Source organism: Centruroides sculpturatus, unplaced genomic scaffold (assembly GCF_000671375.1).
Source record: "Centruroides sculpturatus isolate CEXI.00-Female unplaced genomic scaffold, Cexi_2.0 scaffold347, whole genome shotgun sequence".
Taxonomy (NCBI): domain Eukaryota; kingdom Metazoa; phylum Arthropoda; class Arachnida; order Scorpiones; family Buthidae; genus Centruroides; species Centruroides sculpturatus.
Genome location: NW_019384871.1, coordinates 223,657 through 245,253, shown reverse-complemented (window position 1 = coordinate 245,253; position 21,597 = coordinate 223,657). Strand labels below are relative to the sequence as shown.

General features: G+C 30.4%; 1 protein-coding gene across 1 annotated transcript in view; it reads left to right on the top strand.

The window, feature by feature from the left end:
* The window catches only part of LOC111630886 (bifunctional purine biosynthesis protein PURH-like), a 72,854-nt gene extending 58,779 nt beyond the window's left edge, over positions 1-14,075 (top strand). Inside the window, exons 12-19 of the mRNA XM_023375045.1 lie at positions 288-377; positions 3,957-4,091; positions 4,172-4,264; positions 4,992-5,065; positions 8,096-8,204; positions 8,284-8,343; positions 8,420-8,515; positions 13,602-14,075. Of these exons, the coding sequence (XP_023230813.1) occupies positions 288-377; positions 3,957-4,091; positions 4,172-4,264; positions 4,992-5,065; positions 8,096-8,204; positions 8,284-8,343; positions 8,420-8,515; positions 13,602-13,721 (777 nt within the window). The 3' untranslated portion in view covers positions 13,722-14,075. The remainder of the gene's footprint in view (positions 1-287; positions 378-3,956; positions 4,092-4,171; positions 4,265-4,991; positions 5,066-8,095; positions 8,205-8,283; positions 8,344-8,419; positions 8,516-13,601) is intronic.
* Positions 14,076-21,597: the final 7,522 nt, after the last annotated feature.

Sequence of the window (21,597 nt, the reverse complement as noted above, 5' to 3'; positions counted from 1 at the left end):
AAGCTTGGACTCCTTGTTCCCAATAACTTAAGACTATTCATAAAAAAATTTTATGATGATCCAATCCTCACTTACTTCACTCTACTTCCCACCCATGCTTGCTTCGCTCACCTTTGCCTACCTCTACACCCTGCTCACATATTCAAAAGTTCATGACAATTCATTGATTCCCAGTATTGTTTCTATTTTGTTTTCTTTTTATGATGGAAAGTACTGTGATGATTTTAAGCTGAGTAGATTTACATAATGTAAAAATTTTTTGCTAAATATACTAATTATTATTTAAGGTTTCAGATGGTATTATAGCTCCTGATTATACACCAGCAGCATTTGAAATATTGAAGAAGAAGAAGGGTGGTGCTTATTGCATGTTAAAGGTTAGCAATAATTTTTAAAATTATAATTGTGGCATTATGCCATATTATCTGTTTTTGTTTTTTGTTGTTTGTACATTTTCCTTGTTCTTTTGTTCTTTCTCCCTTCTAGAACTTCCTATTATCCTTAGTTCTTCCTTCTTAGAGGTGAGGGTTACTTCCTGGAATAACCAGTACAATGAGTATGAGGTTACCTAAGAGTATATGTAGGTAAGAAGGGTCACTTTTGAGCTGATGTTCAAAGAGAGAGGATGACGAAACGGTAGATATGATATTGTCTGATACCCTAGTATACTGTGAAGTCATAACTTTGAGTGAGAATCCTTGAAATTCCTGGGTCAAAGTTAATGTGTTGGAGTCATCTTTCATCTTGATCAGTGTGAGTTTTGAATGAGCGACTGACAATTTGGATATAAATAAAAACCCTCAGGAACCAAGGAGTAGAAGACAGAAGCATGAATTTTGTGCAAGAAGTTTCACGTATCCACTCACAACAACAAGAACTAAAAGACATTTGAAGGACACAGGTGTCTTTGTTCTGTCCTATCTGTTATCATTACTACTTCTCTTCCCTATCTTCAATTTTCCATAATGGTGTAAGTTTAGTATTAAGGATTAGTTTAAGAAAAATTATCATTGTAATAAATATTTTTGTTTATTGTATTGGATTAGAAATGTTGCAATTTGGTGTGTCATGGTCATTTATTAATTTTGTAATTTCCACTTACAATCGGGTTTAGGGTTTTGCTGGAGAAACCATCCTAGAGCTTACATTCTTGATTGAACCTGTAAATAATTATATCATGTGTAAAGGAAATAGTTTTCTAACATCTGTGGGTTGTTTGCTTTGGGCTAACAAAAATCCTATCATACTAGAAATTCTCCCATCAAGCATGATGGAATATTTTTTATGAGAAAGTAAAGATTGAAGAATTGAGAAGAGCATCAAGTCGAGCTTGACGTTGTGATGCTGTTTCTGCACCCTTGACAAAGCCATTCTTACTCAATGTTGTTCAAGTTCTTCACGCCCTTTGTGGTCTCAGTTGTTATTCTTTTAGATCTAGAATTTACCTGACCAGTTTTATTCTTATGCTTTCCCCTAGACATTTTTTTTTTTTGAGAAAATAGCAAGTCTTTTTAATTCAATGTTGATAAAACAAAGATAAATTGCATGTATGTTAATTAGATGATTGATAACACTTTCTAAATAATGGGCTCATTAGATTGTTACTTTTGATTGGATAATAGAACATCATGTGGTTGCTATGGGAAGATTTTTAAAAATTTTGTAGAAGTGACTCAATGAGGCTATCTTTTTTTAAAGTTTAAATTTAATGAAGTATGTTTAAAATACACCATTTGCCAAAATATTTAAAAATGCAACTTAAGGGAAATTTCCTCATTAAGCATGAACATCACCTGGCCACTGATGTCACTGCAACCACCAATCTGAAATCAATAAAACGTTTATTCTATAGCTAATATTTTTGCAAAATAAGTTATATAATCCATAGGTTACATGTACAAAAATATGTTTATGACATTTTTTGGACTGAATTATACTAATAAAACTCTTCATATTTATGAACTGTAGCTGACATTTGTTCTACTTATTCAAAAATATGATATGAAATATATTTGATTTCATTTAATTTGAATTTTAAATTTTATTTGATATGATTTTTTCTGATCATTTCATGAGAATTAATTGAAAAAAAAAAGAAAATTGTAACTGCATTCAAGAAAGAATGGAGAAAATCTTTTCCAATTTTGCTGATTTCTTAATGAAACTTTGAAATGATAAAAATGACATTTAAAAACAAATTTATTAAATATTTTTATGAATTACAAACTTAATACTCTTGTGACTAAATACATTCATAATATGATAGAATACAAATGTACATTTGAAAATTATAAAAATCCAAAATGACTTTTTACTTTAATAATCAAGTCATCTGATACAATTTATCTACATTTATTAGATTCAGATAGAAGTTGTTTTTTGAATGCTTTTCAAAATGTGATGTCAAAAAATGAGGACAATTATGTAAAACTTAATAATTATGGAGTCTATACTTACCATGGCCTTTGATTAGAAAATTAATATGATTTATAAAAACTTGTTGCTCATGACTTTCAATATGACCCTCATAGTTTTATTCACTATTATACAAAAATATTTTGGAGATAAAATACAAAGGTTTTGTACTTTTCAGTTATATTTCTGTGTGTAAACATTTGTATATATTTTAAAATAATTTACATTTTAACAAACTTTATGCTAAGATGTGAGTAATTAATATTAGGATTTTTAAATATTTTGAGTGAATGATTGGAAAATATCTTAAATGATAATTTAAATTTATTGACATATAGTAATTATGTAGTTGCATTTAGAATAGTATAATTTTCTGAACATAAAATCCAATCTCATGTTTATTTGGGGCTACTTAATTCTCTGTCTGACAGTCTGGAAATATATAATCATGTTATCTATTAACACTCATATTTCTTTGATTGTTTTAAATGAAAGTTTCCCATTTATCTATTATATATCTCAGATCCATATTTACATATAATTAATATAACAATGTTGAATGTAAAAAAAAAAACTATTCAATTATATTTTTGAACTATCTTTTTTGATGTTGCTAAACATCAAACAGCTTAAATACACTATTATTTCTAACCAATTAAATGAATTTATTAATTCATTTGATGCCTTAATTTCAAATCAAAAATAGATTTATAAATAAAGATGATATATACAAAACTGAGCAAGATAATTTAGTATCTGAGATGTTAATTAATTAATTAATTAAGATTTCAACAACAATTTCTCATCAAAATATATTAATCAAATGTTAAAAATCTTATTTATTTATTTATTTATTTTTTCAATAAATAAATAATGCTTAACCATAAATTGGCTTTATGGTAAATACAATTTTACCATAAAGCCACAAGAAAATAAGCAAATTTCAACATATGATTTTACTTTGATTATAATTTTGTAAGTCGCATGAATTACTAAAAAAAAATTTTTAATTAATTTTAATACAAAATTATTTATATGATATTTATATATGTATATATTTTTATGTCTGACAGTGTAAATTTCAAAATTTTCAGCTATTATTTATACATAGATCATTTTAAGATTTTTCTAGGTTCATAGTTAATGTTTTTAATAGTGCTTAATTTTAAATTTATTCTTTGTCACTTTTCTATTAATAATTAAATGATAAATTTAATCAGATACTTATTGTCTCAAACTTTAGACTTGAATTGGCAATAAGATTGACTTGGCTTGATGGCAAATTGATTTTATTATACTTCAGATTTTAATATGTATGCTGCTATTGTAGAGAAATTGTATGAAAAAAAAGATACAACATGATTACATTATTAAAGTGACCCAACACAGTGCATCAATTTTAACTGCTTCTATACTTTAGATTATAATTTTACTATAATGTATGAATTTGTATTCGGAGAGCTCAGCAAATCCTAGTAAAGCAACTATAGAATTTTGTTACCAAATATAATATCCATTTTATGAAACTAATTTCATTTCAGATGGATCTTGCTTACGAACCTGCAGTTATGGAATCTAAAGTGTTATTTGGATTGACATTGGAACAGAAGAGAAATAATGCTTTGATCAACAAAGATTTGTTTGACACTAAAAATATAGTTTCAAAGAATAAAAATGTATTATATTTTACTTAATGTTTTATAAAATTTAAGTATTATCTGAAACAATTTTATATTTTTAATTCAAATATTTTTAGTTATCCAAAGAAGCTCTGCGAGATTTAATTGTTGCTACGACAGCTGTAAAATACACTCAGTCCAATTCCGTGTGCTATGCAAAAGACGGTCAGGTATTTCAATATTTACTTATAACTAGATTTTTTGATAAATTATCAAAACTTTAGAATTTATTTTTAATTTCTACTGATCGCAGAATAACAACCAAATTTTTTTTTTTATACTAATCAATAAATACCTTTTTCAAAATGAGTTTATGAGTATTAAATTATACTACAGATATTTTTAGTTCATCAAAAAACAGAGATCAATTGTTAATGAGTATGTATTTTTGTATGTTTTATTTAAATATTCTTACTAATTTTGTAATTGCATCTTTATTTAATATTGATATGTTTTGGATTACCTAAAAAAATGCTTAATATAAGGAGTGATGTAATCTTCACTTTTATGATATAATTTCTGAGGCTAGTGTTTTAAACTGAGATTTTATTTGAAAAAATAAACTTTGATTGATATATTAGTATACTGAAATTGCTAACAAAAAAATCATAATAGATGACTGCTCCACAACTGCTATAATTCTTTACTTACAGAAGAAATGAAAGTCTAAATAAATCTATTATTAGTTTTATAATTTAATAAAATTTCTAAAATTAAAATGACAAAGCTTTATCTTATTAAATATTATATCAATTAACAGATTATTAAGCTAGACTAATCTGGTAGCATTATCTAAAATTTTGAAAGATGCATTACATTTATTACAAAATATGCATTTTTGTGGCTAATATCTTTGTAGTCTTATTGATCCATCTTCATTTATTCTAATGAAATTAGGTAATTGGGACTGGTGCAGGACAACAATCCAGAATTCATTGTACCAGATTGGCTGGAGACAAAGCAAACAATTGGTAGGTACAATTCAAATAATAACCGGTTTTATTTATTGAAAATTTTGAGAGAGAATTCATTGGCCCTCTTTAATCACTATTAGGATAATTTAGTCACTTTACAAATTTCTTTCTGTAAACTTATAAAACTATTTTTATTAAAACTTAAAATATGCATAACAAATACTGATCTTTAAAAATACCTTTGATTGAAAGGTATTTTTAATTGTTATGAAAAATATATTATCATATGTGAGGATTCATTACAAGCAGTTAATTATATGAACTGCCAGGATTACAACTCCAATTGGTTATACTGTATATCTGACAATGATATTTGTTGAATGACCATGCATGAGGAACTGTGGAGGTAACATTTTGTAAAATATTAAGAGTATAATTTTAGCTAATTCTAATTTATTTGATTAATTATAAACACCCTGTATATTAAAATCTGACTTAAAGTATGCTACTTTAGACAACTCTGTAGGCAAACATGCCTAAATTTTATCTGTAACTGTTCTATCTCAAAATGGGGAAACTATGGACAGAATTTCAAAAATAGTATAATTGTTAGCAGACTATAGTGATGCCACTGTTGCAGCAGCAACAAACAAACAGTCACATATTTACATCAAGGATATTATCATCATCCAAGTGCAACATATCAAAACTAATGAGACTTACTTCCCTTTCAGTTCACCTCTAGTTCTGATAGTTTTCCCATGTTGAGATAGAGTGATAAAATTTTATAGGCACATTTAGACCAGCAATTGCTGCATACCTGAGATCAAGGAGGGGAAAGAAAAATGTTGATGTCACAAATTTAAAAGGGAAATTAAAGGGTATTTTGTTTGACAAAAAAGCTTGGCAGTGTGTCTGTCCTTCTCAGTTTTTGTTTCTGTTCACTTGACTTTCAGCCAGTTGAAAATTCAGGTGGAGATCCAAACTATCCGTTTGTCAATTAGCTTAATAAAACTTGAATCAATTGGTTAAAGCCTGAAAGAGGTCTGGTGAAGGTTAGGTAATGTCTAGATATCAAAGTTTTTAAATACTTTATTGCTATTTAGGCTTACCAGACATCCCACTTTGACCAGGACTGTCCCAGGTTGACGATGTGGTCCCTGTGTCCCAGCCAGTTTGTTTGTCATTTGGTAAAATTTTAAGTGCCAAATATACTAGTAGTAAAAGCAGCCTCAGGTAAAATGGCAATTTGGCAACTAAATAATCCCCTTCGTTACACTCACTGTTGCCAATCTAAATATTTTGTATCTAGATCTAAGTACTTTTAATGTTGTCTGGATGTTTTCCCCTAAACTTTATAGCATATGGCCTTATGAATTTAGATGTTTTATTTTTTTCATTCATATATTTTTTCACAGAATTTATAATAGCATGTAGCCTATGAGATCCAGATATTTTTATTTCATGTTTTAGATATTTTGTTTCAATTAGAGTTGACAAAACTGAAACTTATGACACACTGGCCATGTCATTGTTGCATGCATCTTAGTTGAGTTCAAATTGCTAATCAGCATTTGCAATTATTTTGTACTGTACATTAAATTAATTTAATTTCCAAAATGCCAAAAAGAAACTGTGTTTGCTGATGATTGAAAAAAGGATTATCCGTTTTTGAAAAGTTTTGAGATTGTGTTGACAAAGTGAAATATGAAATGTGCTTTTCAGAATTTTCAGTAACTCATGGTGGATATTCAGACATTAAAAATCACTTGAAATGTACAAAACATAAGGCAAGCCTAATAGCAATAGGAACTTCCTCAAATATATTGTCATGTTAATTGAAGACACATAAAAATATAAAAAGACACATTAAAAAATATAAAAATATAAAAAAAAAACTTTTTTGGTAGACACCATTTATTCACTTCACGTGTTCCAGAACAAAAACTTTTTGACGACCTGACCTTCTTTTTTAGGCTACTTGGCCATCAAGTTTACAAACATTCCTTTAAAAAACACAGAAAAATATCTAATTAAAATTATAAATTTCAACTTAGAGTTCATGGGTCTTACAGCCATCTTCATGTTTTCCATCCTTTTCCATTGGGGATTTTCGGCCTTTATATCTACTGAAGAAATGCGCTGGTATATGTAGATTTCTATGGCTTCCCCTGGTGACGAATCTTTGCAAACTTTTGATTTTAAAATTTCGTCGGATGATATTAATTTTGTAAAAGTTAATTGAAGACACAAAAAAAAAATATTGTCATGTTTTAAAGGTACCAATTTGATGAAAAAGAATTTTTAAAGAAAATTTACACTAGTGATAAATATTAATAACTTCTTAATAATAAGGTTGAAGTTGAGTTATTAAAAATTGCTTTTAATTCATTGTTGTGTTTTGTTAACAATTTCTTTATTTAGCCTTTTCAATCATAGGTACTTATCCTAGTAGGCTTTATTTTCTGTCGTATTTTCTCACAATTGTCCCAGTTTGAGGAAAAAATTTTATGGTAAGCCCATTGCTATTTAAGTTTTCAATGTTGCATCCTTTTTCCTCTTATGATTATTTTAGAATTTTTATATTTAGTGTAAAAATAGGCTTACTTATTTATGAAAATATTTAGTTGAAATGAGTGTTTGGCTTTGGGACAGTTTTAACTAGAGATCCAAGTTCAGTTGGAATCATATGTGCCATAAGTTGTGTTGCATAATGCCGCGGCTTGCTCTTCCCACCGTGTCATTCATGGGGTAGAGGTTAGCGGCTTGGACTATCGAGCAGAGGTCGCCGGTTCAACCCTCATTGATGCAAGTTTTTTTTGTGTGGGTACGTTCTCCCGGTCTGAGAACTTATGTAAATACCAACCAATTACCATGTTTCTACCATGTCTCTGTAGGATATAACAGCCAGCTCTCAGGCTGAGAGGGCTTCTTCGTCTTTTACTGTAAGCTGCAGGAGTTGTACATTGTCTGAGTTAATAAATCCCTTTGTATTTCTAACGACTGATTGCCGTTTGTTCCTGCGACAATATTTTTTCCTTTGTGATAAAACTTAATAATATTTGAGACAATATCAAATGTTTGCAGGTGGTTACGTCAACATCCTAAAGTGACAGGAATGGTATTTAAGAAAGGTGTCAAACGAGCAGAAATGTCAAATATCATTGATGTTTTTGTTGCAGGAAGTATTGGAAAGGTAAGTTTTTTTATTTAAGATTCTTTTCTCTTAAAACTGTGTTTTAAATTGTACATTTAATAAAAATCTTATAAAATAGGATATGTCTAGAGAGACTTTTGAATCAGCTTTAGAAAATCCACCCTCTCCTCTAACTGAGGTAAAATTTATTAGAAATAATTTAAACTTAATTTTTGTAAAAGTATCATCAGACAGTTGCTTTGTTCAATTAACAGTCAGAAAAAGAACAATGGATTTCTCAATTGTCTGGTGTGGCCTTGAGTTCGGATGCATTTTTTCCATTCCGAGATAATATAGATCGTGCACGCCAAGTATGTATTTATAATTTTTTTTACTTTTACAGTATAATTTCCTTCAGTAGTTAGTGAGTAGACATTTTAAAGAATATAAATATGGTTCTGTTATCAAATTTGATATAGAACTTGGAACATTTTCAAAGAATTTTCTATTAAAAGCAGCAATGCTCTTTTATAAATCTGTGATGATTTTCAAATTAGAGAGATGCTTCTTAAGGGATATGAATAAAATCAAAAGGTGCCAAATTGAGAAGATGTTTATTAGAAGGACAAAAAAAGGATAAAAAATTTCTAATCACAATATATATGTACAGTACAAGTGTCATACCAAAAATCACAAGCATCAATTTTTGAAAATCAGATACAATTGATTTAGTTTTGAAAAAACAAATACATTATTTTTCAGACTTTATTTTTCCAAGTAGTCTCTATTTTTTTTTTTTTTTTTGATACATTTTCCTACCATCATAGTAGCTTGAAAATTCCCTTATGATAGAATTCTGTTTCAGCACTGCAAAAAAAACTGACATGCTGTTTTTTTGATGTCCTCCACTGTTTCGTATCATTGACCTTGCATGTTTTCCTCTGCAACGCTGAAAAGATGATAATCAAAGGATGCTAAATTGAGTCTGTAGACAGGAATGTGGAAGAACTTTCCATCCCATTTTCTGAATTTCCTCCATGGTGTAACGAGCAATGTGGGGCCTCACATTGTCATGCTGCAGGATGATCTTCCCAGAACATTTATCACACAATGCATGACAGAGCTTATGAAGTGTCATGATGTATCGAGCAGCATTAACTTAATTAATGATTTGCCCATGTTCAAGAAATTCCACCAGAATCACCCCATCTGCATCCCAAAAAATGGATCCCATAACTTTTCCAACTGATGGCATTGTTTTTCCTTCATTTTTTTGGGGAATTGAGGTGGTGCCATTCCATACTCTGCCATTTTGTTTTGGGTGTATAATGGAGGAACAGCTTTTGTCACCTGTCACAATACTCAGCAAAATAAACATTGGCATTTAACCAGAAGAAAGGATGAAGGATCTTGATGTAGTATTTTGATGATACTTTGCCCCAGGTTCCATGAAAATGGGCTTTATTGCTTCCTTCACTGAAATTCTGGCTCAAATCATAACCCCTCGAGGATGGAGGTGCTTTGGAATGATTTTGGCTCCTATTAATGTAGTAGATCTTCCTCTTGCCTTCAAGCTTGGTTCTATCTCACTAAATCCAATCAGTTGTGATAAACTTTTGCCACTTATATTTCTTCAGCAGATGGTAGACCGGCCTAAACTTTTAGTATCTCTTCTGGATGGATGCATTGGAATGCTCTTGACATGCAGGTTTGTTGACAAGTTTAAGGCCCATTTTCTTCAGATTATAATTGGCTACTTGTTGACTAACACCAAACCTTCATCCTATTTCTCATTGAATTGGCAAGTTCTCCATACTGGCCATTGTCTTTAGTCTTTGAAATGTTGTATTTGATAGGATACAATTTTGATCAGCACTGTTTTGCTTTGATCCTTGTCTGGATGCTCTCTGCTTACCTTTTTTAATGTTTGAAATCTGTCCAATGGAAATACATTATTATTTTGTCCTTAAATTCTTCTGAATTTGTCTGAAGGCCCACCCTCCACCTAAATTCTAAGAGTCCTAATTGTCCCAACTATTTCATCACTTATTTTCTTATTCACAATTTTGCCCTAGATAACTGTTCTGACAAATACACTTGCTACGACTCAAACATCACTTTCAAATCACTTTCATTACTGTACAACAGTGTTTTTCAACCTTCTTGAATATGCGACCCCTTTACAAGTTAAAAAGTTCTGGCGACCCCCCATGGCCATATTAAAACCATGTCAGTGATTTTAAAAACTACGTATTTAATTTTCTTTCTGTTGAGATTTAAATATCAATCAAAAAACCAATTGTACTGTAAAATAAACAGGCACAGCCTTCTCACTGAAATTGTAGTTTTTTTTATTGTAGTGTAGGACCTACAAACACTTGACTTTTTCTTTTACCCGCGACCCCCTGGGGGTCACAACCCACAGGTTGAAAAACACTGCTCTACAACATTCACTTAAAAGTGTTCACTTTGATTTTTTGTAGGCCTGTAGTTCATCCAACATTTCGTACAATAGGTTAGGCAGTGTTGTCTATGAAGACAAATTGTTCCATGATGCTGTGGGCAAGGAGTCAAATTTAGTGTAGGCCATTTTGACAAAAGGACTAACTGGTGAATGCTATTATAAAGTACTGGAGTTACATCCATTTGGCATCATGCCAGTCCACATCATCATATCTGCCCCTTTCTACAATGTTTGTGGTCATTGTAATATTTCTTTTAATCTGTAATCTTAATTGTACATCTGATAAGAAAAAGATTAGCATATATTTAGAGTCAGATGAGAGACTGTAAAGACTCATCTATAAATAGTATTAGTCCATGATCTAGTGACTTGTCTTTCACACTATGTTCGACTAAAACAACTTATGAATAATGGAAGCAAAAAAAATTTTTAACACAATAATTTCTCTAACAAAATAACAAAAGCTTTGAGTAATCATGCAGTGTGCCAAGCAACTATCTTTTATGCTGTTAGTACAAATGATAGTTGGCAATATGAAGGGGCCCTACTATTTTCTACAACTATCAACATGTTTTTTTTAATGTAGAAGGTATGGTTGCTGTATCTTCAAATTCTTTGTGTAGTGTCTTTGCAATCCAAACAATAATTTTGGTAGACAATCAAACAGCAATTAATTAGAAAACATTACAGTTTATTTAAAACACTTTTTTAATTCAGATGCATTTTGGGTTGGCTTGTATTCCCAACCCATCTTCAATGCTGTTAAAATTACAAAAAACAAGATGAGTTTCACCTTGGTAAGTAGGATGTAAAAAAAGGAGGGGTAACAATAACATAAAAAACTTACATGTCATATAATGGTACAGCATAGACTTGTGTGACAATATTAACATACAACTATGTAATAAAAATATTGTCACACAAGTCTATGCTGTACCATTATATGACATGTAAGTTTTTTGTTATTGTCACCCTCCTTTTTTTGTCCTACTTACCAATGTCGTGAAACTCGTCTTGTTTTTTGTAATTTTAACAGCACTGAAGAGGGGTTGGGAATACAAGCCAACCCGAAATGCATCTGGATTAAAAAAGTGTTTTAAATAAACCGTAACATTTTCTAACTAATTGCTGTTTGATTGTCTACCAAAATTATTGTTTGGATTGCAAAGACGTTACACACAGAATATCAACATGTTTATTGATTTTAAGGTCTGAGTAGAATGCACAGTTATTGATACGTGCATCAATAATTGTGCATTCTATTCTGTTATTTCATAAATTAACTATTGATACTTTGTTTATAATTCATTCCATACTTTGACTGTTTTAGTTAACCAGTTACTGCATTAAATCTGTTATTATAAGGGTAGTCTGCAAATAATATTTTACCAATGCCAATAAGTTTTTTCACTAAAATTTCTCTGAAATATTACTTCATGACTTAATGGCCCACAACTTGTAGCCATTGACATTTGATCTCTTAGTTTGTCAAACTTTTTAAGCTTTGCTACTATTCTGCATTTTAATTGATGATAACTTTGTGTTTGAAAATTATTAGAATAAAGATTTTAAATGAACTTAAAATCTTTCAATTGGAAGTAATTGAGATACCATACATTTAGAAGAACAGAAATACAGTAGAGCATCAATTATCTGAATACCAATCAACCAAAACATCTGTTAACCAAAAGCATTCCAATCGGAAAATTCAAATTTCTGCTAGTGCTGTCGCACTGCAGCACTCTCCCCCTCCCTGCCAACTAAACTGTAGGCCTACTTTAATGTACAGTATGTAAGGTATGTATTTGTAAGGCATGTGATACAAAATATATGCAGTGCAGTTTTTTGCAATATATTTTTTCGTAAATGATCAGTTATCGGAACAACCTCAGTCCCGAATTGTTTCAGATAATTGATGCTATATTGTAATGCTATTTTTTCCCAACTCTGCAATCATAGCTTTAGTGCAATGGGCTGTAGCACCATCAAACCAAAAAGTATATTGTTCCAATTTATGATTATCATCAATTTATCAATTATTAAAGAAAGTCTTATGTATACATATACTTCTTATAGATGATATTGACTATTAGTGACACAACTACCTACTAAGCCATATTTTCTTCCTCAAAATTGTTCCTATCTCAGAAATAAATTAATTTTTAATAATTATGGTATTCTAGAAGAAAACAGTTGGCCTAGAATAGGAACCCACAACTCTTGCTTACAAACAGATGTATTGCCAGTTACACTACCTGAAAGTGAATGGATGGAGGGCCAGAACTATTATTTAGATATAACCATATTAGTCACTCTCAGTGCAATATGGAAATGATTTAGTGGCCACAACCCTCAATGGCTCTCAGCTAACTTATGCTCTAACCGTGGAAGATTGTTTGACAATACAAATAAATAGGGCTATTGATTCAATTATCAAAGTTTGATAAAGAAAACTGAATAAATTAAAAAAAAAACAGCTGAGAATTATGATTTTATACAAAAATAGCAAAGTATTTTAATAGACAACTACTACCTAACATTTCTTTTGCACATCCATAGACCATGCTTTGGACTAATATTAAATAGCTTGAGCTGTTTCGAAGCTTTCTAAGTAGACATTTCTGAATAATCTGTCCAATAGAGAATCACAATTTTTCTGTTATCCCATTAGTTTAAGTCATTTAATAATTATTTCAGCTAAAAGTTTAAAATAAAGTGTTAGATTAAAATTAATAACAATGGCAAAAATTATTAGTCAAATTTCAAAATCTTTGGTACACTAAATTGGTTTGTTTACATTCTTGTGAGTTATTTTTGGACAACTCTTTAGGTATGGTACAAAAATTGAATGCATATATTGCTCAATACCACATATAATTCAAGAAAATCTCTTTGAAACTGGAAGAATATACAGTTTTGGTGCATTTAATTAATATAAATATTTATTTATATTATTTTCAAAAAGAAAACTAATTCACAATTCTATTTTTCAGAGCGGAGTACAATATATCATCAGTCCTGGTGGATCTACTAATGATGAAGCAGTTATCGAAGCGTGCAACGAATATGGAATTATTTTGTTTCACTCAAAACTGCGTTTGTTCCATCATTAATCCTTTTATCAATTAAATAAATTCACCAGTTTTCAAAAAATGTTAATCTGTATCCAAACAAATAAAATACTGTATAAGCAATCTTCCTTGAGAATATCTAACTTTTAATAATCTGCATTATTGTAATTAAAGTTGTAACACACTTTTTAAAGCAGAGAATCAAAATATCTTCTATATCTATCAGGACTTACAGCTATTAAATACTTAATTGTATTTTGTAGTTGGAATAGGTTTCAGCCCTAAATCTTTAAAACATATTGTCTTTGTATAGCAGATTCTGAGCAGTCAATGATGCATCTAAAATTTTCAAAGACCCAGTTTTTTAACTGCCTCCTGTGGCCATTATATATGTTTTCTGAAAAATACAATTAAAACAATTAAACCAGTCTTGAAATATCCTTACAACTGTAGATTCACTGATTCCAAATCAGATACTTAGATCTTTATTAACAAATTCTAATTTCAGTTTCATTGAGGCTAGCATAAACTGATTTTTTCTCAGTTGAAATTTACTTGTAATTATTCCAGTTGTATTAATATACTGTAACAGTTTGGTAAATACAACTATAATCCACTATAAAATTATAAATATTAGCTGTAATATTCTGTTCTATCTCTTTTATCAAGATCAAACATTAAAAACTTTTTTTTTCTAGACTCACTATTGTTTAGATGTAACTAGCATTTTGTTTTTTTTTAATTTTATATTTCTTCTAATGTGGTACAACCTCTGCCAAAACTATTAGACCACCCTTCAAAAACATTGATTTTATAGTTTTGATTGTATGTAACTACAGTGGGTGATCGGTTAACGAACACTTTTGCGAAAGATTTTTATGTTCAGACAATGAACACATGATCGGATAACAAACACCCCACAGAACAAACACAAGAAGAAGCAACATAAAATAATGAATACTGATTGGTCTTCCCTTGTCTTCGAGCAACAATTCGAAACTTTTCGGAGTGTGGGAGATGTTGACATCGACGCTCAAGCCAGTATATACTGATCGGATAGTATTCCTCCGAACTTTGAAACTGTCCCTTGTAATTCCAGCCTTTTATTTTTCTGACAAAATTATTCTTTTATGTATTCGCAAGACTGTCGGATAGGCAATCTAAGTTTTGCGTCTGTTTTTCTTTTCGAAAGGTGAACGTATAATAGTAAAGGTAGAGAGTGGGCAGAAGATGCCTAATGTTGCTGGGCAGTATGGTGTGGACAGGTCTACAGTAGGTTGCAATTCAATCTTAAGAAAAATACTGTATAATCAAGAAGACTCAAGCAGCTAAAGGAGTAACAAAAATCACATCTGAGAAATAAAGAACATCGAAGAGTTTGTAATGGAACCTGAAACAGATCTGATGACAGAACACCAAGAACTCTTGAATGAAGAACACCAATAAACTTGATGAGATATGTTTTCTTCTGAAAAAGAGGATTAATGCCGATATCTATTATTAAAGATCCTTTGAAGAAGTGGAGGATGTCAGAACAACAGTCTTAGAATGGCATCCAAACTAGGTTGAGGTTAATAGGCTTGGGGATCTCTACAATTACAGTGCTATTAATTACTTATGAAAAATCGTGAAGAAGAGAGAAAAGCAATTGACATTGGACAGATTCTTTAACCCTTTCAAACAGAAAAAACATGACTAATAAAAATGCAAGACTGTATATGTATGTATTTTTATTATTACATATAAATAAGCATAGTAAGAAAGTATATATTTTTTATTTTTGGGGGTCTCCAGAACGAATTAACTGATTACCGATTTACCATAGGTTTTAATGGGAATTTAATTAACAAACAATTCGGATAGTGAACAAAGTCTTGGAACGGATCATGTTCGTTAACCGATCACCCATTGTATTTTCAGTTACATTTTACAAATTTCCTTTATTTTTTCTCAAAATTTGATACTTATTTAACAGAAAAAATTCACACAATAGAATTTTAATGTTTAACATTAGAAAAAAAAGAAGGAAATAATTTGCATGCGTGAGACAAAATTTTATATTGGCAAAATTCTTGTACAAAAGTATTAGACCATATGAAGTATATCCAAAAATATTTCACAATAAAACTTGATAAGTACAATTCACAATAAATCTGAAATACTCTAACATGTTTGGAGGCACTAATGAATCCAGAAGTAAACCATTTAACCACATAAACAAAACATTTCCAAGCTCCTTAGTACAACACCTGATGCTGTTGTATATTTGCAGTTTGAATTTTACTCTGTATTCAAAGTTTTAAATCATGTCTCAGAGAAGAATTGCAACACTACTAAATGTAAGTAAAACTGGAGTTCAAAACATTATTAGAAAATTAAGTCAAAAATTAACATTGTTCTGGCAAACCTAGAAAATCATCAAAATTAGAAGCCCTCCAGAAAATTTGAAAAAGAATGGGAGAAATTTGGAGTCCAAGTGTCTTCAAGAACAATTATTAGATATTTGGCTTCTATGGGTTACCAGTCCAGAAACTAAACCAATGATTACACCCAAACAGATGAAACTGCAACTAAATTGGGCCAAAAAATATAAAGACTGGAAACCCAATTACTGGAAGAAAGTAGTTTTTTCAGATGAAATTCTGATTTGTTTGGGATATCATGACAACATTGACACAAAAGTGTGAAGACAATCAGAAGGGTTTAACAAAGCATGCCTGAAGTCAAATGTGAAATTTCCACTCAGCATAATGATTTGGGACTGTATGTCAGCAAGGGGGGTAGGCAAAGTTTGCATTTTCAATGGTGCTATAAACAGTGATATACATCAAAATATTTTAAATTACTTTTGATTCCGTCTATTGAAATATTTGGAGTGAATGCTTTTTCAAGATGACAATGTTTCTTGTCACTAAAGCAAAACAGTTAAAGAATAGTTGCTACAAAACAATATCAGGACTATAGACAGTCCACCAAACAGTCATGATATTGAATTAGGGGTTCTCAAAAAGGATCCTGGTTGCTTTTTAACCAGGGAAATCCTGCAAATTTCTTAAAAGTTCACTTTTTTCTTAATTAGTGGTAAGGTTGAGGAAATTTTGCAAATAGAAAGTATAATTAACTCATAAACTATCAGAATACATTTGTATTTATTTTTTTTTTTCCTCGTTATGGCATGTCACAAATGGTCAATAATCAATACGTAGCTTATTTGTAGCAGGACTCTGAAAATTCTTTACTTGTCAGAACCTGTAATATCTGGAATAATTGTGCTTATGCTATCTTAATTTTTAACCATGCCCAGTAGCTTCAATAACTGCATAACGCCAGGTTGTGCAAATTGGGCAAGGATACAAACAAGTATGAAGTTTTTCTTCATAAACCTGATTATTAAACACAAACGAACTACCGAATTATCGGTCTATAAGCTTAAAGTTTCTATTAAAACAGCCGAGGTAGACAAATCAAGAATACTAGAGAGCAAAAGAAGTATTACAATCTTGAAAATGAACTAGAAATCTTCCAGGCTACAGGTGAAAAAAACACATAACATCCGTCTTCTCTTAAATGCATTAAAGATGATTCCACCCACATGAATTAAATTGGAAAGGGCATTCTTGATAGCAGGACTTTTCATTAGTTAAATAAGAACCAGATCAAGTGATTGGAGTGTTGACCATCTTTGCTTTTTAAAATCCTATTATAAAAATTTACAATAATATTTTGTTTTATGTTTTATTAAAAAAAAAAATAATAATGAAAATTATCCTTTAAGTTAGACATTCATTTTTTAATTTTCAACTCAATTCAAAGCATTTGTTGTTGTTGTTGTATGCAGTTTCCAGCAAACTTTAATAAATTTTTTCTATTTGCGAAAATTTCTACGTAATTCAAAGTTAATTTTTAATATATATTTTACACATCATTATTATGATTTTGGAAGTTGCAGAACGTATTAAATTACTGTAAAAAATGAAAAATAATTATATCATTTGATTTCAAGATACATCTTAAAAATAATTAATTTTAGCCGGGATCCCATTCATTTTTATCCCAGAATCCTGGGACAAGCAAAAGACCGGGAAATGAGAAACCCTAATATGAATCCAATTGAATATTTGCATTATTAATTGAAGAAAAATATATCCAAAACAAAACCATGCAACAAAGAGGAATTGAAATTGGCTATAAAATTACACCAAATGAGTCAATATCTTGCAGATCGAATTGCAGCTTTAATTAAAGCCATAGGTGGTCCTACAAGATTTTATACAAGTGTGGTCTAATATTTCTGTCTTGCATGTAAATGATTTCATTTTTTTTCTAATGTTAAAACATCTATTGTGTGAATTTTCTTCTGTTAAATAAATATAGAATTTTCAGAAAAAATAAAGGAAATTTGTAAAATGTAACTGAAAATAGTTATATGCAATCAAAACTACAAAATGAATATTTTTTAAGGATGTCTAATACTTTTGGCAGGGTGTTGTATACAATGAAGTTTCAGCTGCATTATTTTGAAAATGATGTGCTAGTTCCTAAGTGCTTATTTCCTGTGGTATGATTAGATGATGATAAAAAACAAAAATAGCTGAACAATTTTCAAAAGAATTATCTGGATTTCGTCTTTTATAGCAAATGTAGCATTCTGTTTTATACTTTATATTTTCTTGAGATTTGTGAAGAAGCAATAATGGTACCCACTCTGGATTGTTGGGATCATTGGATGGTTGATCTATAAAATTAACACAATATAAACAAATATTCTAATTTTAATAAATACAATTAATAAAAAATTAGTTTCACAAATGATGTCAGATAGCTGCTTTTGGATGATGGATTGATTTGGATGATAGATGATGATACAAATTTTGGATTGGTGTTTTGCTAAAAAAAATTGTAACATAAATCTTGTATTTAAATATTGTATATGCTTTTAGACAAGGTCTGTCTGCAAAGTTCACATACTTTGCAAATAGAATTTGGTTTGCATTTACCTAGAAGCTACTTAGTTTTGTCGCCTTTGAAGTAGTCTCCTCCTGAGTCTATGTACCAAAGTTAGCATTTCTGCCATGAAAAGAACACTTCCTGAAATGCTTTTTTTTTTAGATGATGTGCACTTAATGGCATCAATAAATTCAAAATGGTAACATTTTTTCCTTGCTGCTTCACAAAGACTTTTCATCACCTCCAGATGGTATTCCTTATTTACTGTCTTCCCTTCTGGAAGAAATTCCCGTTGAATGACAATATCAGAATCAAACAAAACAGTGAACAAGGCCTCCACATTCCACCAGACTTGCGGTAAAGATTTTCCCACCTGCTGTGATGACTGATGTTTTGTTTCCATGTTGTATCCATAGACCCATGTCTCACCCCCAGTGATATTGCTTTTCATGAAATTTTTATCAGACCATCCCAGTCCCAGAACTCTCTACTCAATTGCACTCACGGAAAGAAAATTGAAAAACACAATTAATGTGTGTTTACACAAACAATTGTAACATAACAGCAAATGAAGATAGAACAAACTGCTTTCAGCAGATAATACAAAAAACTTGCCGATAGAGAACTGCAAGTTGCATTCAGATTCAATTATCAGTTGGTGTGTAATTTAAAAAGTTTGCAAACTTTCTGGACAGACTTCATATAATAATAGTGTGTCTAAATAGAAGTTATATTAATTAATCAGCACTTGCATCAATTCTAAAATTCTTTTAAAAATATATCTACGTTAAGATTTACTCTTTGTGTTTACCTATCTCTGGATATTGAATAGCAGTTAGAGTCTTGAAAACTCGGCCTAATGTGGACCGAAGGGTGGCATTGTGAAAATGCCGGGTTATCGGGAATGGGGTTAAAAAAATAAGTATGAGTGTTTCCTCAGAAAATATTGTACTGTACTTGTATGTATTGTTTACTTGAGAATACAACAGAGAATAAATTGCCCAAATACCCTTAAACAAAGGAAAAGTACATCCTTTATGAAGGCATAGAGCCTTTACTACATGAAAATGAAAATTAATGAATACACTGTGTACAGTAATTTACCTGATAAGACAGACCTCAGAAAAATACTTGATGAGGCATAAAGCTGTCTATAATGAAAATTAATTAAATAAGGATTTTTTTGCCCTGCCAGGGTGTGGCCGAGTTATCTGGACTGCCGGGTTATCAAGTGCAGAGTTTTCGAGACTACTGTATTAAATCATTTTCTAACTCTTCTATGATTTATATTTTTACTCAATATTTCATGAGATGATTATTCAGAAAACTCTATTTACCTGTATTGAAATGCATTGAGCATATTCTTTTCCCAGATGAAGGGTTCCAGTTTTTTATGAGAAATTGCAGTTATCCAAACCATCTGGCAGGCTTCATGTTTTGAGAAAGTAAACATTCTTATTGTCAAAAGTTTATTCATTCCTGATGTCTTTGAACATCCTACTAAGCAACATACTTTCTACATTTATGTTTAGGATATAAATTTTACTCATTATCTCAAAACAGCATAAACAATATTTCTAGAAGTACTCACATTTGCAACAATATTGACTAGCAGCAACAGGAAGTTATGAACACTTAGTGCAGCTAAAGAACTTAGAAATAGTATCTGTTGCAAAGACTATTGCTGAATACAGTCTATATGTAATACTACTATAACACTTCACCTGTTACTGTGTAGACAATACAACAAAGGCTATTTAAAAAATGCTATGTGTTGATTAATACTATACTGCCAAGAAAATAGATTACATGAAAATGTAATGCATACAATATTATATTTTTGATAAGATAATGCCTTAAATATTTCTTTTTGGTTCCCAAGACTGCCCAAATCTCACCCACACCTGTCATTATCACAATTACCACTTTATCTATCTCTATTATTGGAAATACAGTAATACCCCAAACTTACGCGATAGGTGGGACTGAGTGGTAACCGCGTAAGTCGAATTTGCGTAAGTTGGGGTATAATTTCGCATATAAATACATACAAATAATTTTTAATTGGGGCCGGAGACTAAAGAAAACAATAATTTAGAAAAAAATGTTTAATAAAATCTTAGATAATACATATGTATAACAAATTAGGCCTATATTATTTTACAATTTTTCACATTTACTTGATTATTACGCCATAATTTTAACATTGTTTCCATCTCAGCGATAATACTGTGACATTTACGAATGACGCTTGAATTTAAAGACTGAGCATTTTTCACAGCTTCGAGAATTTTTTCTTTGCCTTTTATAATTGTTCTGACCAACGATTCCAGTAGATCAAACTTCTTTGCCAATTCATAAATTTTCATTTTTGTATCGAAGTCTTTAATTAATAATGGGTACGTTCGTAAAGTCAAACAAGTTAAACGCGTTAGTAACGAATCGTTCGAAAAGTCTAACGAAATAGGAATAACGATGACCTCATTCTAGTTTAACTCATTCGACTTTATGAACATACCCAATGTTAATTTTACATTCCAAAGATGAAATTTTTCTTTTCTTGTTTGATGCAGAAGAATTATTTCTACTTTGTTTGGATGACATAGTAAAGTCTCTCGAGTCTCTGTAGATATAACAAACACAGAAATAAATAACACAAAATAAATTGTAGCTATGTGTCGATTCCGCGCGACACATCCGAACATGTAAGCTGAACAATAGTATGGGGGAAGTGAGTAATCAAGGGTTGCATGGCGCTCAAACAAAAGACGAATCGATGAGATTTGAAAATCGCGTAACTCCGGGTTCGCATAAGTCGGGGTATTACTGTATTAAATTTATTGGCTTTGTTATATTATTTACTTTTAATAAGAGTAAAGCACAGGCTAACTTGTTGAGAATATTAACAGTAAATTATATATATTCTCCATGATAGGTATGAATAGGAGAAAATGGAGACATTGAAATGGGG